Source organism: Calliphora vicina, chromosome 4, assembly GCF_958450345.1.
Source record: "Calliphora vicina chromosome 4, idCalVici1.1, whole genome shotgun sequence".
Lineage (NCBI taxonomy): Eukaryota > Metazoa > Arthropoda > Insecta > Diptera > Calliphoridae > Calliphora > Calliphora vicina.
The window spans coordinates 59,921,676-59,939,522 of record NC_088783.1 but is presented as its reverse complement, the minus strand read 5'-3'; the positions used below and the strand labels follow the sequence as shown (position 1 = coordinate 59,939,522).

Genomic DNA, 17,847 nt, shown 5'->3' with positions numbered 1-17,847 from the left:
CACCTGTTTGTCGCTGTTTGTATTTATTTACCATATACACGTGCAAATACACTCATTGGCAACTCCGTACTCTAGATGTGTTTACCTGACTCAATCATACGTTTGAATAATTGTTTATCATTCCCAACATAGTCCCAACACTGACGAGCGAAATTAAGTATAACATTAGTTAGGTTCCACAAAATGTATGTTTGCTTTTTGTCAGCAACTTCATCTAAAATTAAAATTACAGGTTCTGAAACTGTTGACTCTGAAGTCTTAAAATGAGTTACAATCTAAATACTTTTATGACAAAAATTTAATTTTCCAAATTAGTTGTGAGACTTTATACTTTTGTGACTTCCAAATACCTTTCAAATCTGGACTGTCTATAGTTGATATAACGATTTCTGTCTTCCTAAAGTTCCTTTTTTAATTGGCAACAATTCTTAACCCTTAAATGCATGATTTTTACTTTTATTTTTCTATAAATTATCAAATATTTAGTGGATTTTTTAGCTTTAGTTTGATTTAGAATTTCTTTAACTGAAACTTTTCGTACTCCATTTTATTTTTCTGAATTGGCATCAATATGCATTAATGGGTTAATAATTAAATTATGTTTTTCGATCCCATTTAGTCATGCCTTCAATATTGACGACTATGTTAAAATTAAACAAGTAAGAAAGCTATATTCGGTTATGCCGAATCTTATATACTCTTCACCAAATTATACTTAAAAATATGTTATTTAAACAATATAATTTTTTTTAATTGATTTTAATTTTTTTTAAATAATTTTTTAATTTTTTTAAAAAAGTTTTTTTAATTTTAAAAAAATAAATTTTGGAAAGAGAATTTATGACAAAAAATGTTTTTTGATGACAAAAAAATTTGGGTTTAAAAATATTTTTTCCGATTTTGACACATTGTAGATCCACATCGTTTCAATGGACTTTGAAATATATGTATATCATTAGATATCCATATTGTCTATACATGTTAATGACTTAGTAATCCAGATATAAATAAAAAATATGGCGAAAATAGAGGTTATCCCGGTTTTTTCCTTATATCTCAGCCATTTGTGGGCCGATTTTGTCAATAGTAACCGATTTATATTTTAAAGTAAATTATTTTTTAATTTTTAAAAATTTTATTTTTAATTTTTTTTGGTGAAAAAAAAAATCGGGTTAAAAAATATTTTTCCCGATTTTGACCTATTGTAGGTCCAACTTCCTATGGCCTTATATACGTCGTTGGAAAGGACTTTGAAATATCTATCATTATATATCCATATTGTCTATATTAATAACTTAGTAATCCAGTTAAAGATAAACAATCAAGGTTGTCCTGTTTTTTCCTAATATCTCAGCCTTTTAGGCCCATTTTCTCGATTTCAAATAGCAACCGAACGGGATAGCGGATATATTGATGAATGAATCAAGTATGTTAGTTTTTGAAGTGTTAGTATATAATGTCAGAACCATTGACTTGTTGTTGAATAAAATATTAAAAAAATTTATACAACTTTCTTATTATGAAAAAGTTCAATATTTTTGAAGGACGGAGTTTTAAAGTGTCATATTTTTGAATCTAATTGAGATATTGACTTGAAATTTTTTTTGTGAAGTCAAAAATTAACTTATCTAAACAAAAAAAAAATAATTCGGAATAAATGTGTATCAAATTGTTCCTAATATTTGCAATCCTATTCAAATTTTGATACAAACTTTAGTTTTAGAAACTCAATAAATCTATATAAATAAAAATGAAATGGTCCATGTATGTAATGGCATCACGTGAGAACGGCTGGAGCGATGTGGCTGATTTTTTTTTATTCGATTCGAAATTTTCAGGAGATTGTCTGTAAAGAAACAAATTCAAAAAATTACGGGTAAAACTCGAACATTTTTTTTAATCCAGTCAACTGTAATAAAAAAGCTCCCTAAAGTATGCAGTACAAATTTAGATATTATTTGCAAATAATTAAGAACAGGCAGGTGTATGTACATAATTTAGAGAACTTTTTTTCCAATTTTGCTCATAGGGTCCACATTTGAACATGTGGCCCAAAGTTGAAATTTTGATAAAAAAAATAGGTCAAATTCCGAAGTGGCTAAGGGGCGACATATTCGCCAAATAGGACATGTTTTTTATACCAAAATGTTCTTCGTAAAGATACCTTGCAGGAAAATATTAAATTGTTATATGTTGTTAAAGAAAGTTTTTTTTTAATAAAAAAAGAGTTAAGTCATCTTTTCGCACAAAAAACAGCAAAAAACCTCCATTTTGTGGAATTTTAATATTGAAAATCGTTTTTATATTGGTAATTTAGTTGTCTAACTAAAAAAAACAATTCGAGTCCAAAATTAAGACCTATATTTTTAAAAAAGCGGATTATAAAATTTCAATTTTGAAATGCCTATAACTCTTAAATTATAAGAGATAAATAGCACAATGCTTAAGAGTCGGTTAAGTTGAGCCGATGAGTCGTGAAATATTAGAACATTATGACAATATACATGATATCTACGAACTATGTTTATACCGGATCATAAATTATTTTTATTTTCTCTCCAAATTATTTTGGAGTAGTCTAATGATTACTCACATAACTTAAGTTCACTGGCAGCCAGAAATGACAAAGACATGGGGTAAAAGACAAAAATAAAAATAACAACAAAATTGTGTAAGAAAACAACAACTAAAATAAATAATAACACTGTAATAACAGTTAATAAGTGTGTTCAAATATTTATGACATAACATTGTTGATAGTTTTTTATGAGTTTTTATATAATTAGAAAAGATTAAGAGGGATTTAAATTTATTTTTAGTTAAAATTTTATTTAAAAGAAATAAACAACAACATGTTGGTACAAATCCGGTATGAAGGAGCAATTTGTCAAAGTAACCAAACAAAAATGACGTATCTTAACTTAAAGTTAAGGTACATAGTTTTAAGCAAGAGGAACTTTTATAAATAATATTTTAAAGAAAATGTGTCAATAGTATTTGATAAATGTATTTATGGTTTCTTCATATTTCATTTAGTAAGAAATTTTACTAAAAAAGGTAAATTGTTTATGCAAAGAAAACATAAAGGAAATTTATATTGTACATTTTCCTAATTGCAAAATCCTTGATAAATTAGGACGAAGTAAAAAAAATTTATTTTAAAGCCATTTAAATTATTACGTAATACGTTAAATTTTAAATATTTGTCGTATTTTATTTAAAAAAAACACACACATTAATTAAAATGTTGTCTAAACATCAAATTTGAAAATGCACTCACGTGGAATCTTGCCTGATATTTGATTTTTTTATCTCACATTTAATCAGTTTAATTAGTAAATTTATAAAATAAAATGATTTTTTCATTTGACCACGTGTTTTTAGCCAATAATGAATATGTTTTTCAAATAACAAATAACAAAAAAACTATTGTTTGTATCTTTTTTTTGCACAAATATTTTACAAATCCAGCTCATGATTTCTATGGAATTCCAGAAAAACCACTATTATTGGCATTCAAAATAAATTGTTAGTTTTTAAAATAGCTAAATGAAAAAAATATATATTTAATTAACATAACAAGTGCTAAGCCCTCCTCTGCTCGTTGCTTAAAATTCTTCTGATGGACATTAATATTAAACACTTGAAATAAACATGAATATTTTTTTTCTTTTTTGCATATTTATTTATAATTCTAGAAATTTAATTAAATACAATTTATGAATTTTTTATTTGAATTTCAGCATATTTTTTTGCTGCTACTGAAATTATGTATTATTTATTAAGAGTTATTTTATTTAACAACAAAGAAGTTTCTTTATTATTAAAGAATTATACGCTTTAAAAATAATTGCTTTGTAAAATAAACATCAAAAGAAAAACCAACTTAATTGTCTGAATTTACATAAATATTTTTTGGAAAAAAAAATTATGAAAATTATTAGCTATTATGTTTAATTTTAATAAAAAAGGGTTAAATGTGAGGGTTGTGCAATAAAAGAAAATTAATACTTGAGAATTAAAGTTTTGGCCAAAATATTTTGTTTTTTTTGTTCAAACAATAATGTTTATAATCTTTTTGATGTTTACTTAAGACAATGTTTAAATATTAAAATGTTAAATTTTGATAGAAAGTTGAAGGATGAAATGAAGTGGAGTCGCCCCCTTTTCGGCCGCAAAAATCATTTATTTGTTCAAACAATATAATCTTGATTGGTCTTTAATGAGAACAATATTGATGACTATATGAATCTGAATTGAATGTTAAAAGACGAAATGATATAGTTCACTTCAAGTTCAGTTCTAGTTCAGTTCTAGATCAGTTCTAGTTCAGTTCTAGTTCAGTTCTAGTTCAGTTCTAGTTCAGTTCTAGTTCAGTTCTAGTTCAGTTCTAGTTCAGTTCTAGTTCAGTTCTAGTTCAGTTCTAGTTCAGTTCTAGTTCAGTTCTAGTTCAGTTCTAGTTCAGTTCTAGTTCAGTTCTAGTTCAGTTCTAGTTCAGTTCTAGTTCAGTTCTAGTTCAGTTCTAGTTCAGTTCTAGTTCAGTTCTAGTTCAGTTCTAGTTCAGTTCTAGTTCAGTTCTAGTTCAGTTCTAGTTCAGTTCTAGTTCAGTTCTAGTTCAGTTCTAGTTCAGTTCTAGTTCAGTTCTAGTTCAGTTCTAGTTCAGTTCTAGTTCAGTTCTAGTTCAGTTCTAGTTCAGTTCTAGTTCAGTTCTAGTTCAGTTCTAGTTCAGTTCTAGTTCAGTTCTAGTTCAGTTCTAGTTCAGTTCTAGTTCAGTTCTAGTTCAGTTCTAGTTCAGTTCTAGTTCAGTTCTAGTTCAGTTCTAGTTCAGTTCTAGTTCAGTTCTAGTTCAGTTCTAGTTCAGTTCTAGTTCAGTTCTAGTTCAGTTCTAGTTCAGTTCTAGTTCAGTTCTAGTTCAGTTCTAGTTCAGTTCTAGTTCAGTTCTAGTTCAGTTCTAGTTCAGTTCTAGTTCAGTTCTAGTTCAGTTCTAGTTCAGTTCTAGTTCAGTTCTAGTTCAGTTCTAGTTCAGTTCTAGTTCAGTTCTAGTTCAGTTCTAGTTCAGTTCTAGTTCAGTTCTAGTTCAGTTCTAGTTCAGTTCTAGTTCAGTTCTAGTTCAGTTCTAGTTCAGTTCTAGTTCAGTTCTAGTTCAGTTCTAGTTCAGTTCTAGTTCAGTTCTAGTTCAGTTCTAGTTCAGTTCTAGTTCAGTTCTAGTTCAGTTCTAGTTCAGTTCTAGTTCAGTTCTAGTTCAGTTCTAGTTCAGTTCTAGTTCAGTTCTAGTTCAGTTCTAGTTCAGTTCTAGTTCAGTTCTAGTTCAGTTCTAGTTCAGTTCTAGTTCAGTTCTAGTTCAGTTCTAGTTCAGTTCTAGTTCAGTTCTAGTTCAGTTCTAGTTCAGTTCTAGTTCAGTTCTAGTTCAGTTCTAGTTCAGTTCTAGTTCAGTTCTAGTTCAGTTCTAGTTCAGTTCTAGTTCAGTTCTAGTTCAGTTCTAGTTCAGTTCTAGTTCAGTTCTAGTTCAGTTCTAGTTCAGTTCTAGTTCAGTTCTAGTTCAGTTCTAGTTCAGTTCTAGTTCAGTTCTAGTTCAGTTCTAGTTCAGTTCTAGTTCAGTTCTAGTTCAGTTCTAGTTCAGTTCTAGTTCAGTTCTAGTTCAGTTCTAGTTCAGTTCTAGTTCAGTTCTAGTTCAGTTCTAGTTCAGTTCTAGTTCAGTTCTAGTTCAGTTCTAGTTCAGTTCTAGTTCAGTTCTAGTTCAGTTCTAGTTCAGTTCTAGTTCAGTTCTAGTTCAGTTCTAGTTCAGTTCTAGTTCAGTTCTAGTTCAGTTCTAGTTCAGTTCTAGTTCAGTTCTAGTTCAGTTCTAGTTCAGTTCTAGTTCAGTTCTAGTTCAGTTCTAGTTCAGTTCTAGTTAGTTTTTGTTTTCAATTTTCACGACTAGGTGGATGGCAATATTTTCAATTGTACGAGGGTTTGTCAATATGTCCGCGACTTTTTGAATTTCCCGGCTCTTAACTGAAAGGGCAACATGCATCTGACAGTTGACTTCTTTAGAACAAGCTGTGACACATAGTTTGTATTTGACAGCCATTGATAACAGTGACTTGATGAGAAATATGAAAAAGTGTTTTATTGAATGTCGTTGTGGCCGTAAAAGCACAGAAGATGCCATCCAGAAGAGACATCCAGTTAAGGTCTCTACATTCGAAATATTTGAAAAAATCACGAAATTGTGTTGGCCGGCCGGAGTTTGAATGTGGGAGAGATTATGGAAGCCATAGCCATCTTACATGGCTCAGTGAGAAAGCTTTCCGCAAAATTGCTGCCATGTTTGATCACAATCGGTGGCAAAAAGGGTACACGCATGTACAGTTACCATGGAATAAATCCATTAATTAGGCTACGAAATGCTCCGTCTTCCTCCCTATTCTCCGGAAGAAATGTCTTGGTGGAACGAGATTTCACTCCAATAATGAAATTATCTCTCAAAAAAGTACCTATTTGATGATCTTGACAAATCTTATTTTTTGGAGAAACGTTGGGTAAAATGCATAGAGCTCAAAAGAAAGTAAACAAAAAACCTGTGTTTCATTCAAAAAAGCACGTACTTTTAGAAATATGATAATATTGTTAGATCAAGTTAAAGAATCTCTCTTCTTTGATCAGTAACTCATTATTTTGGAAAGGCACTTTATTCAGAAAACCTGAAGAATCATAACTTTTATCTTGAGTTATTTTCACTTCTCCTAGTTTCCATTGACACTAACTCACCAAGGGTTAAACACGTTTCCTGTTCGGTATTAACTTTTGTTACACACACATTTATTTTACTGTTTTTTTTTAAACTGAAAACTTTTAATACCCCTTTTATTAATATTTAATCCTTCTTTTCAATTTAATTTTTAGCTTCCTCGAGGAGCGGTATGGCAGCTACTCTTTCTATTTTGTGCGGCGCTCTACATAAATGGTAAATACCCGATAATTTATAGACAACTTTGTTTTAAATCTCAAAAACAACAAAAAAAAGTGCAAAACACTGTTCATATTTATTAACAACAACAACTAAAAAAAATAACTTAAATATTCATATTCACAGGGGTCCGTGCCGATGGAAGAGTTGTATGTTACTACACCAACTGGAGTGTCTATCGTCCAGGCACAGCGAAATTTAATCCACAAAATATAAATCCATATTTGTGTACACATTTGATTTACGCATTTGGAGGATTTACGAAAGACAATCAAATGAAACCGTTTGATAAATATCAGGATATTGAACAAGGTATGTATGTGGCAACTGCATGTGGCAACACAAACCTAGTTGTTGGCCACCCAATCAAAAGGACAAAGAATCACATAATGATTTATGCCTTTAAGCTCTTAGACCAAAAAAAATTGGGCATGTGTGTTTATAGAATACCCACAAATAATGGCCAAAAATGCTACTACTGCCTTGATTGCTACTAGTTTTGGTAGTAGCAACCGAACAGAACATGTTAAATCCTAATCCCACTTTTGTATTGCTCTTATTTTTAGGTGGTTATGCCAAATTTACTGGCCTGAAAACATACAATAAGCAATTGAAAACGATGATTGCTATTGGCGGCTGGAATGAGGCCTCTTCACGTTTCTCCCCCTTGGTGGCAAATTCTGAACGCAGACAAAAGTTCATTAAGAATATTTTAAAGTTTTTGAGACAAAATCATTTCGATGGCATTGATTTGGACTGGGAATATCCGGCTCATCGTGAGGGTGGCAAACCACGCGACAGAGACAATTACGCCCAATTTGTGCAAGAGTTGAGGGCTGAATTTGAAAGAGAATCAGAGAAGACCGGACGTCCACGTCTGTTGCTTACTATGGCTGTGCCAGCAGGCATTGAATACATTGAAAAGGGTTATGACATACCAAAGTTGAATAAATATTTGGATTGGTTTAATTTACTCACCTATGATTTCCATTCATCCCATGAACCCTCTGTCAATCATCATGCTCCCCTGTACTCGCTGGAAGAAGAATCTGAATATAATTATGATGCTGAATTAAATATTGTAGGTTTCAAATAGCAATGTTTTATGATAACATTATAACAAGTAATTTAACATTTATTTTTTAGGATTATTCCATTAAATTCTATTTAAATGCTGGTGCTGATCGTGATAAGTTGGTGTTGGGTATACCCACCTATGGTCGTTCGTTTACCTTGATTAATGAGGAGAGCACGGAAATTGGTGCCCCTGCTGAAGCTCCCGGAGATCAAGGTGATGCTACTCGTGAAAAGGGCTATTTGGCCTACTATGAAATTTGCCAAAACCTCAAGGAAGATCCCGAATGGACCGTGGTTCAACCAAATCCCAATGCTATGGGTCCCTATGCCTATCGTCGCAACCAATGGGTGGGCTATGATGATGAGGCTATTGTACGCAAGAAGGCTCAATATGTGGTGGACAATGGTTTGGGCGGTATTATGTTTTGGGCCATTGATAATGATGATTTCCGTGGTACCTGTACGGGCAAGCCGTATCCGTTGATTGAGGCCGCCAAGGATGCTATGTTGGATGCTTTAGGGTAAGTGGAATATTTAAGTTTGTGAATGAGTCCTTTAATTAATCTTTTTCTAATTTCCTTTCCAGTTTGGGCATCAATGAAGTCTCAAAACCAAGTGCTCCACAGAAACCCTCACGCTCAAGAAGTCGTGAAAACTCCTCTTCAACACGTAACCGTATTACAACCACCGAACACAAGTTGACCTATGCCGAGCGTAAGGGAAGTTCCAAACGTACACAGTCCATACAACAAACTACACGCAATAGACAACAATCTACCACCACCACCGCAGCACCATTAAATATTAAGCTAACCGAAGCTGAAGGCTCCTCTTTATATGTAGGAGGTAGAACAACAACCCCACCACCACCCACTACACCAGATCCAGGCACCGGTAAGATCTTATAATTAATAACAATTTTCCAAAAATCAAATAATATCTGATAAACTTCTATTATAGATTTCAAGTGTGAAGAAGAAGGTTTCTTCCAACATCCCAGAGATTGTAAAAAATACTATTGGTGTTTGGATAGTGGTCCCTCAGGTTTGGGTATTGTGGCCCATCAGTTCACTTGTCCCTCGGGTTTGTACTTTAATCCAGCAGCAGATTCCTGTGATTTTGCCAGAAATGTGCCATGTAAATCTAAAAAGTAAGTAAAAGGAAATAAACACAACTCAAATAAAATATTAACATACTTGTTATTTCAAATTTCAGATCTACAACTGCCCCTCCCATTACTTCTCCTGCTACTACCACTACTACCCCAAGACCCACCTCATCTTTCAATCGCATAACGGCAGCTACTTCCAGGCCCACCACCTTCTTTAGAACCACTCCCAGAACCACAACTACCACCGAAGCTCCCGAAGAAGAAATTGAATACGAGGAAGAAGATGATAACCCACCCTCACCATTCGCTAAACCCAAAGGCTTCGATAAGGAGTCCGAAGAAGATCCTAAAGTTATTAAGGAACTAATTGAACTCATACGCAAGGTAGGAGGTATTGAGGAATTGGAAAAACATCTGTTACGCAAAGATGATGGCACTATTGCGATTAAGGAAAATAGTTCCAGTAGTTCTAGTACTCTAACAGCCACCACACCATCCTCCATTAGTAAATCCCTGTATGAGAAAGTATTGAGTAAACCAAATGCTTTGAGTTCCTTCCGCAACCGTTTCACTTCCACCAATAGCTTCCGCACAACTAAAACTCAAGTTAAAACACAAGACAGTACTGAAGCTGAAGAGGCAGAATCTCATGAAACAGACAGCAAGAGTTCAGGTGCTTCGGCTGGATTTAGCAAATATTCATCGGTATTGAGAGGCAATAGTCGCCAGGGGCCACAAAGTGAAGGCTTAGAGAAACTCAGCGAATTTGATGGATTCCTTAAGGAGAAGAAACAGTATACTACCATCAATCGTAATCGTGGCGTCAAGAAAACTTCCACTGATGACGAGGAAGAAGATATTGCTAGCAAAGCTAGTGATGAGAGCCACCAAGATGATGAGGCCGAAGAGGAAGTTAGTGTTAAATCAACTAGAAGACCATATGCTGCAAGCACCCCAGCCTACTCAACAATCCGAAGAACCAGACCATCTGTTACTACTGAAGCTACAGATGAAGAGGAACAAGAAGAGAAAGATATTTCGGAGCGTAAATCATACAGTTCATTGAATAGAAGCCGTGCTAGAGGTACCACAACGGAATTGCCGGATGCAACAGAAGTTACTGCAGGATCGTCAAGGTAAGCGGAAGAAAAGCTCAGAACATTAATCCATATTAGGGTCTTTTTAATACGGACCTATTACCCATATTACTTTAATTGTAAATTCCAGAAGTTTGATCGCAAATTGAGAATAATATGAAATCAAAGCCTTTCGCAAATGTACACATTTCAAAATCTTTCAAAGTATTTTCAAATATTTACATTTGTCAGAAATTTGGGGGTTTCATCTCAAATCTTCTTTAAAATATGCTGAGAGATTTAATTAAACTACACCATATTAGAAAATATTGAATTCAATTTGTTTTCTTTCAGATATAAGTACTTGGAACGTACTCGTCCAACACGTCCCACAACCGAGTCATCCAACAAAGTCACTGACGAAGAAGACACTGATGATGATAATGAATCGGAGAATCAGGAAAATACGGTACATTTTAAGGCAGTTAATATTGAAAATACACGAGAAACACAACAAGAAATCACAACAAATACACAAAGAACCTACGCCAGTATAGGCCGCAGGACAACAATAAGCACTACCGCAACACCCGAAACAGAAACTACAACTAGTGCGGCTAAAACAAGATTAACAACTACTACAGCCGCAACACCAACCACAACCACAACATCTACAACAGAGACTCCAATAACAACTCCTTTAACTATTTTAGAAACCACTACACCTGAATCTATATTAATAACCACAAATATTCCCATAACCACAACTACTAACCCAACCACCACTACCACCTCCACAACCAAGACCACAACAACATCTTCACCAAATGATGAAGACGTTTTAGAATCCCTTACCACCACCACCACTCCACCCAATCTAAATGAAATCAGTTCTGATAATTCTGAAACACTTAATTTATCCCAAAATATCAATTCCCTTTTAACTGATTCCACCACCACTTCCTCCTCAAACTCCACTCCCACCCCCACAACGGAGTCTGGTCTAGATACAAATGAACAGGAAATTGACAGCCCATTGACAACTACTGAAACGACATTATCTACGACTACAACTATCAATGATAGCGACAACTTAACCAAGACCGAAGACAAGGAACAAGAAGAGGTAAATCTAGTAAGTAAGCAAAGAAATAAGACATTGTATACAACACGTACTAGAACAACCACAACAACACTTCCTCCTACAACAACCACAAACTCAGTTATTGAAACAACACCTAGTCCTACTAATGCCAAAAAACCATTGGGTGTTAGAAGACAACAAATTTTACTAAATCGTTCTTCACAGACGAAGACAACAACGTCTAGCGTCACCACCACAGATATACCCACTACTACCACTACTACAGAATCTGTAAATAATGACTTCCTGGGTACTGTATCTAGTCCAAGACCATTTGGTTTCCCCAAACGACGTAATAGACCCAACAACGCAGCTGGCCTAACGACCACCGAAGAAACTGTGGTGAAATCAAATGATGAATCGTTAGTAACAAAACAAAAAACCACTAAATTAAATGCGGCCGCTAACAGCCAAACCAAGGTGAGTTCTCACAATACAATTCTCTCTCAAACTGCTACCGCCCACGAAGCGGCAACTTCCTCTCAACAAGAGCATGTACAGCAGGAGGAGAGCGAAGTGACCAGCACTGAGCACCTTTCTAATTCTAAACTTGACACTAAAGTTGAACATTTCAACAAGCATGTTGTAGTAACTGGTATTGAGGATAATAATGATAATAATTTAAGGCATGTTAATAATGTTAATGTAGTTAATGTAGATAGTATTAATAATTCTGCACCTAAAACACACACTCACACCATTGTTCAAGAAGTGGACGATGATGATGAAGATCCACAAAAGCTCTACACTTGGCGCGATGCCAGACGACCCACCAAACCAACACCGAAAAAGAAAAAACTGGTAGTTACTGAAGTGACTACCGAAGAAAGGGTAAGACAAAGTGTAAGTCCTGATCATGTCTCAGTTGTTAATGTAGTCGAAACAAATGAGAAGGACTCTAGGTATAGTAAGAAACAACAAGATCTTTCTAAGGAAACAGGTAAATATCGCGGTAAAAGTTTAGAAAGTTCGGTAGACAGTGATTCTGTAGAACAAAATCATGTTGAGGATGAAGAAGATGAGGGTAGGGCATTTAGAACTTATACTAGCATTAATAGAAGACGTCAGCAAACGACATTACAATCGGCGGGAATTGGAAATGATGAGGAAACAAATGTGAATGGTTTTAGAGTAACACAAGTCGTGAAATCTGGTGGAGACAGTGAAGAAGATTCATTGAACAGTAAGTTTAAATACAGCACCATAACTAGAGGTCAAACGACAAAAACCGGGGAAAGTGAAAGTTCGCAAGAAAGTGAAGACGGTTTGAAGACTAAATTCAAATATACTACGTTAAATCGTGGCTCTCAACACAGTGGATCATCCCAGGCTGATAATGGTGAAAATGATGACAAACAAACTAAAACTTCGTTCAAATATACCAAAATAACACGCGGTCAAGGTTCCCAAGCAGAAGGACATGAAGAGGACACTACTGGAGGAAATAATTCTCAAGAAAGTGTACATGAATTGAAAACTAAATACACTGTAATAAATCGTGGCTCCACTACCAATACTGCCACAGGATCTCAGACAAGCGATGCAGAAAATAATGACAATCAAACTAAAACAAGATTTAATTATACCAAAATCACACGTGGTCAAGGTTCTGAATCGATTGGACACGAGGAGGAAACTGAAGATAAAACTGCCTCCAACTCCTTTGGTAGCACTAGTTCGCAAGAAGCTGAAGACGGTTTGAAAACTAAATTTAAATACTCGACAATAACACGTGGATCTACTACTGCTACCGGCAGTGGATCACAAGCAAGCAATGATGAAAGTGAGGACAATCGAACAACAACATTCAAATATACTAAAATAACACGCGGTCAAGGTTCTCAAACAGTTGAACATGAGGAGGAGACAAGTGATGACAGCTCAGTTACAAACAAACATAAATATACTACCCTCAATAGAGGACATAGTGCTGAAGATAATTCCAATAATGGCGAAACAGATGGCACAACCAAGTCAAAGACTACATTCCAATATACCAAAATAACTCGAGGTCAAGGTTCTCAAGCTGTTGGAAGTGAGGAGGAAACCTCAAACTCTCAAGCAAATGATGACAGCACAGTCACAAATAAATATACCACCCTCAATAGAGGCCATAGTGCTGAAGGTAACTCCAACAATGCTGAAACAGATGACACAACCAACACTAGTTTCCAATATACCAAAATAACTAGGGGCCATAGTAAATATGATGAGGATGCTGAAGGTGCTAATGATAAAACCAAAACTTATACCACTTTAAATAGAAATCGAGGTTCCAGTGTTTATAGCCAAGATGATTCATCTGAATCGGACAGTGGTAAGAAATCTTACACCGCCATTACTAGAAATAGAGGTAGTGGAAGTACAACCGAAAATATTCCCTACAAAGCTATAGTACGCGACAGTCAAGGTGTGCATCTTACCGAAGGGGAATTGTCAGGATTTGTGAAACATGCCGGTGATGCTGCGGTAACAGAAACGTCAGAAAGAACTTATCATATCATCTCTAGAGGTGGACAAATACTGGAGAACGGCAGCAATGAAGAAACAGAAGATAAACATCTTCAAGCTAATTCAATTGAAACTATGAGTCTCACTCAAATTGAGAAAACCACAGGAAACCAACAAGAGCAAGCTGAAGAGGAACTTACAGCTGAACTTGAGGAGGAACAAAGCTCAACAACTGAGGCTGAGACCACAACAACCACTGAAAAGCCTCTCATTACAACGACTACCACTGAAGCTACAACCACCACAACTGAAGCTACAACCACCACTACTGAAAAGGAATTACCAAGTTCAACAGAAGAAGTGATAATTGAAAACACTACAGTATATGTTGCTCCCGAAACAACTAGCACAACGCCAGAACCTACTACTAGAAGATCCTTCTTTAAAAATCGTACCAGTACTGAGACAAATATCAAAGAAACTGAAACCGAAGTACAAAACTCTACTCGAGGCAATACTAAACAACAAGAGCAAGAAGTAACCGCAACACAAACCGGCCGTAGACGTGTCGTATTTAGAAAACGTCCCACTTCAGTCACAAGCCAAACGACAATCAACCGAGAAACTGTGGAAACTAAGCAAGAAAGTGAAGACACAAAAGTTAAACAAGTTTCCGAAGGAAATAGTGGAACAACACAAACTCAAACATCCTACCGTAGACGTACTATTGTTGCCAAGAGACCCACAGTCACCGAGGATAGTGAAGCCAAGTTTGATCGCGGTTCTTTACTGAATACAGCCTCAGAGTCTTCAGTTGATGATTTGGACTCTACCACACGTCCCAGTTTGCCAAGAGGCACTTATCGTCCTAAAGAAAAGGGAGATCTGTCTTCGCTGTTAGCTTTAGATTATGCCAAGAAATATGGTTATAAGTCTCAACAACAGTTTGGCAATGGTAAAAGAAGACGACCAGTAGAAAGAACTCAATCGGTAGATGAAAATGATGAAGATAGTGTCACAAGAACACGTACTTCAGGTTCAACATCTGAAGAAATCAATTCCAATAAGTCTCAACAACAGTTTGGCATTGGTAAGAGAAGACGACCAGTACAGAGACCTCAATCGGCAGATGAAAATGAAGAAGATAATATCACAAGAACACGTATTTCTGGATCAACATCTGAGAAAATCAACTCCAATTCGGAGGGAATTAATGGTGGCAGTAGCACAATTACAACCAAAAAGAGAATATTCAGTAGTAAAACTTCTGAAAGCGGTACAATCAATAGTTCTGAAACAACAGAAAATTCTCAATCAAAGAGTAGTGGATCAGCACTTAAGGGAGATACCGAGACTTTGATCGATGAATCTTCAGGCCTAACATTAAATAGAGGTGATCAGGAAACCGCAGAAAATGGTGACGTATCATCATTACTAGCCAAAAAACAAGGTAACAAATCTCAATTTGCATTTGGAAATGGAGCTAAACGTATCTCACAAGTACAAACTTCAACGCAAACCGGTAGTGAAAATGAAAATAATGGCAAAACTCGTTTTAATTCTTCTACCAATCAACAAGGTTCTTCTGTCACCGAAACTGTCAATGGACGCAGAAGGACTATTATTAGGAAGAGAATTCAGTCTACCAAAACAGCAGGAGTTACCGGAAATGTTTTAGGCTCAAAAACAACTCTGGTCTCAGCAAACCAAGAAGGAAATTCGGAATTGTTATTAAAACACTCTGGACATAATGAAAATGAGTCCACTATTAGCTCTGGAACATCCTCCGGAATTGTTTCTAAATTCAATTCAAATACTGATGAAAAACAAACAAATACTTTAGAAAATCAAGAAGGAAATTCGGAATTGTTATTGAAACACTCTGGACATAATGAAAACGAATCCACTATTAGCTCTGGAACATCTTCTGGCATAGTTTCTAAATTTAATTCAAATACTGATGAAAAACAATCAAATGCTTTAGAAAACTCTAAAACAACCTCAGAAACTTCCAATGAAACTGAACATCAAACATTAGCAAATAGTGATGATAGTTCTACCAATTCAAATTCAAAATCTAAATTTAATTTGAACTCTAAACAAACCACTGGTACACTGAAGACAAATACCTACAACTCTCTTAATCGTAAAAATGCTTTTGCCAACAAACGTGTAATAGGTAGTCAGTCTGAGCAAAATACACAGTCCGGTAAGCAAAATACAGTAACTGAAACGGAAACTATCGAAACAATTGAAGAAGAAAATGATGAGGATCAAAACTCTCTAAACAATAATATTTCTTCAACTTCGGGCTCCAAATTCAAATCTCGCAACTCATTGACTTCTCAAACTGCTCAAAATTCTCGCAAATCGAACTTCTCTGGTCGACGTGGCTCATTGAGTACCCGTTTACAAAATAAAAACAATAAAACCGAGAAAGTTGAAATTTTGGAAGATGGTTCCAAACGTATCACAACTACTTTCATTGAGACTATCAATGAAGGCGGCAAAGTGAAAACTATCAAGAGAACAAAGATCAAGACGATCATACAAGAGGCTCCGGAATATGAATATGAAACTGATGAGACTACTTTAACAGCCACAACACGTAGACCCATACCACTGAATAGAGGTTCGGCTAGATTCCAAAGTAATGATTTGTCTTCTTTGTTGGCTTTAGATTTTGCCTCAAAATCAAATAAACAAGCGGAAGGTGATAGAACTTTAACAAAAACCAGAAGGAAATTGATACGCAAACCAGCCATTGTTAAAGAGGAGGAACATATTGAGGAATTTGAAGAAGACTTGCCTACCAGGCCACCCAGACCTGTCAGCACTACTGAGGCTATTCAGGGTATAAATAGAAGAACAAGACCAACCAGGCCCTTGAGAACTTCTACAAGAATTACACAAACCGCCGAGGAAGTTAACGAAGATGAGAAGGAAGTAGAGAAAGTGGTAGCAACAACCAGACGCAATTTTGCTTTGAAACGTCCCACAACAAGGCCAACCACAAGATCACCAGTTACAAAAGAAACTGTAGAAGAAGTTGAATCAACAACTAGACGTGCTTTTGCTTTCAAAAGGCCAGTAGGATCTGTAAAAACTATAACTACCACAACAACCAATGAAGAAATTTCCGAAGATAATGCTACAGCTAAGCGTACTTTTGCTTTTAAACGACCTGTGGGCTCTGTTAAAACTATAACTACCACAACAACTAATGAACAAACTACCGAAGATGATTCCAAAACTAAGCGTACTTTTGCTTTCAAAAGACCAGTAGGATCTGTGAAAACTATAACAACCACAACAACTACAGAAGAAATCTCGGAAGATGATGCTATAGCTAAAAGACCTGCAAGTTCTGGCAGAACAATAACAACTACTACTGAGGAAATCTCTAAAACTTCTACAACAGGAAGTGAACAGGTTAATGAAAGTCTAAATCGTTTTAAATCAAAAACCGCTTCCGCTACAGAAGCAACAGAAGAATTAAGCACTACCACTAACGAACCTATTACAACTGAATCGTCAACGTCTGAATCAACAACCCCCGAAACAAGCACTGAACAATATATCGAAACTACAACAGTCCCTCAATTAGCTCATGATCCTTTGGATACGATTAAAAATCAATTGGCCCAAGCTGTGCAGAGTTTGAAAACTGAAACTGAAAAAGTTACTGAGACCGAAGTAATGGATGCTTTTGAGACTAAAAACGAAATTACTTCTGGCCTAGCAAGTGGTCAAGATCTCTCCCTACCCATTTATCACAGACGCAAATACTATCAATACTACAAAGATTCACCCATTATCCACATCAATCCGATTACTCCAGCTTCCGATGCCGCTGTCGACACTAATCTTGATATAGCTAAGCAAATTCACGAAGTCTTTAATGTCAGCAATGATCACTTTCAGCCAGAGCCTGAACCCGATGATGTTTTAGCCCTTAAGGCTATGGAACAAGCTCAAGAGATTAATGCGGAACTCAGTCATTTTTTATTGAAAACCCCCGGGTCAAAGTAGGGCACCT

The 17,847-nt window shown here is 35.3% G+C and overlaps 1 protein-coding gene across 1 annotated transcript in view; it reads left to right on the top strand.

Annotated features, from left to right (window-relative positions):
• The window catches only part of LOC135958447 (mucin-3B-like), a 166,280-nt gene that overhangs the window by 101,252 nt on the left and 47,181 nt on the right, over positions 1–17,847 (top strand). Inside the window, exons 2-9 of the mRNA XM_065509351.1 lie at positions 6,886–6,946; positions 7,076–7,261; positions 7,516–8,030; positions 8,096–8,547; positions 8,613–8,920; positions 8,987–9,176; positions 9,242–10,273; positions 10,568–17,836. Coding sequence (XP_065365423.1) covers positions 6,886–6,946; positions 7,076–7,261; positions 7,516–8,030; positions 8,096–8,547; positions 8,613–8,920; positions 8,987–9,176; positions 9,242–10,273; positions 10,568–17,836 — 10,013 coding nt within the window. The remainder of the gene's footprint in view (positions 1–6,885; positions 6,947–7,075; positions 7,262–7,515; positions 8,031–8,095; positions 8,548–8,612; positions 8,921–8,986; positions 9,177–9,241; positions 10,274–10,567; positions 17,837–17,847) is intronic.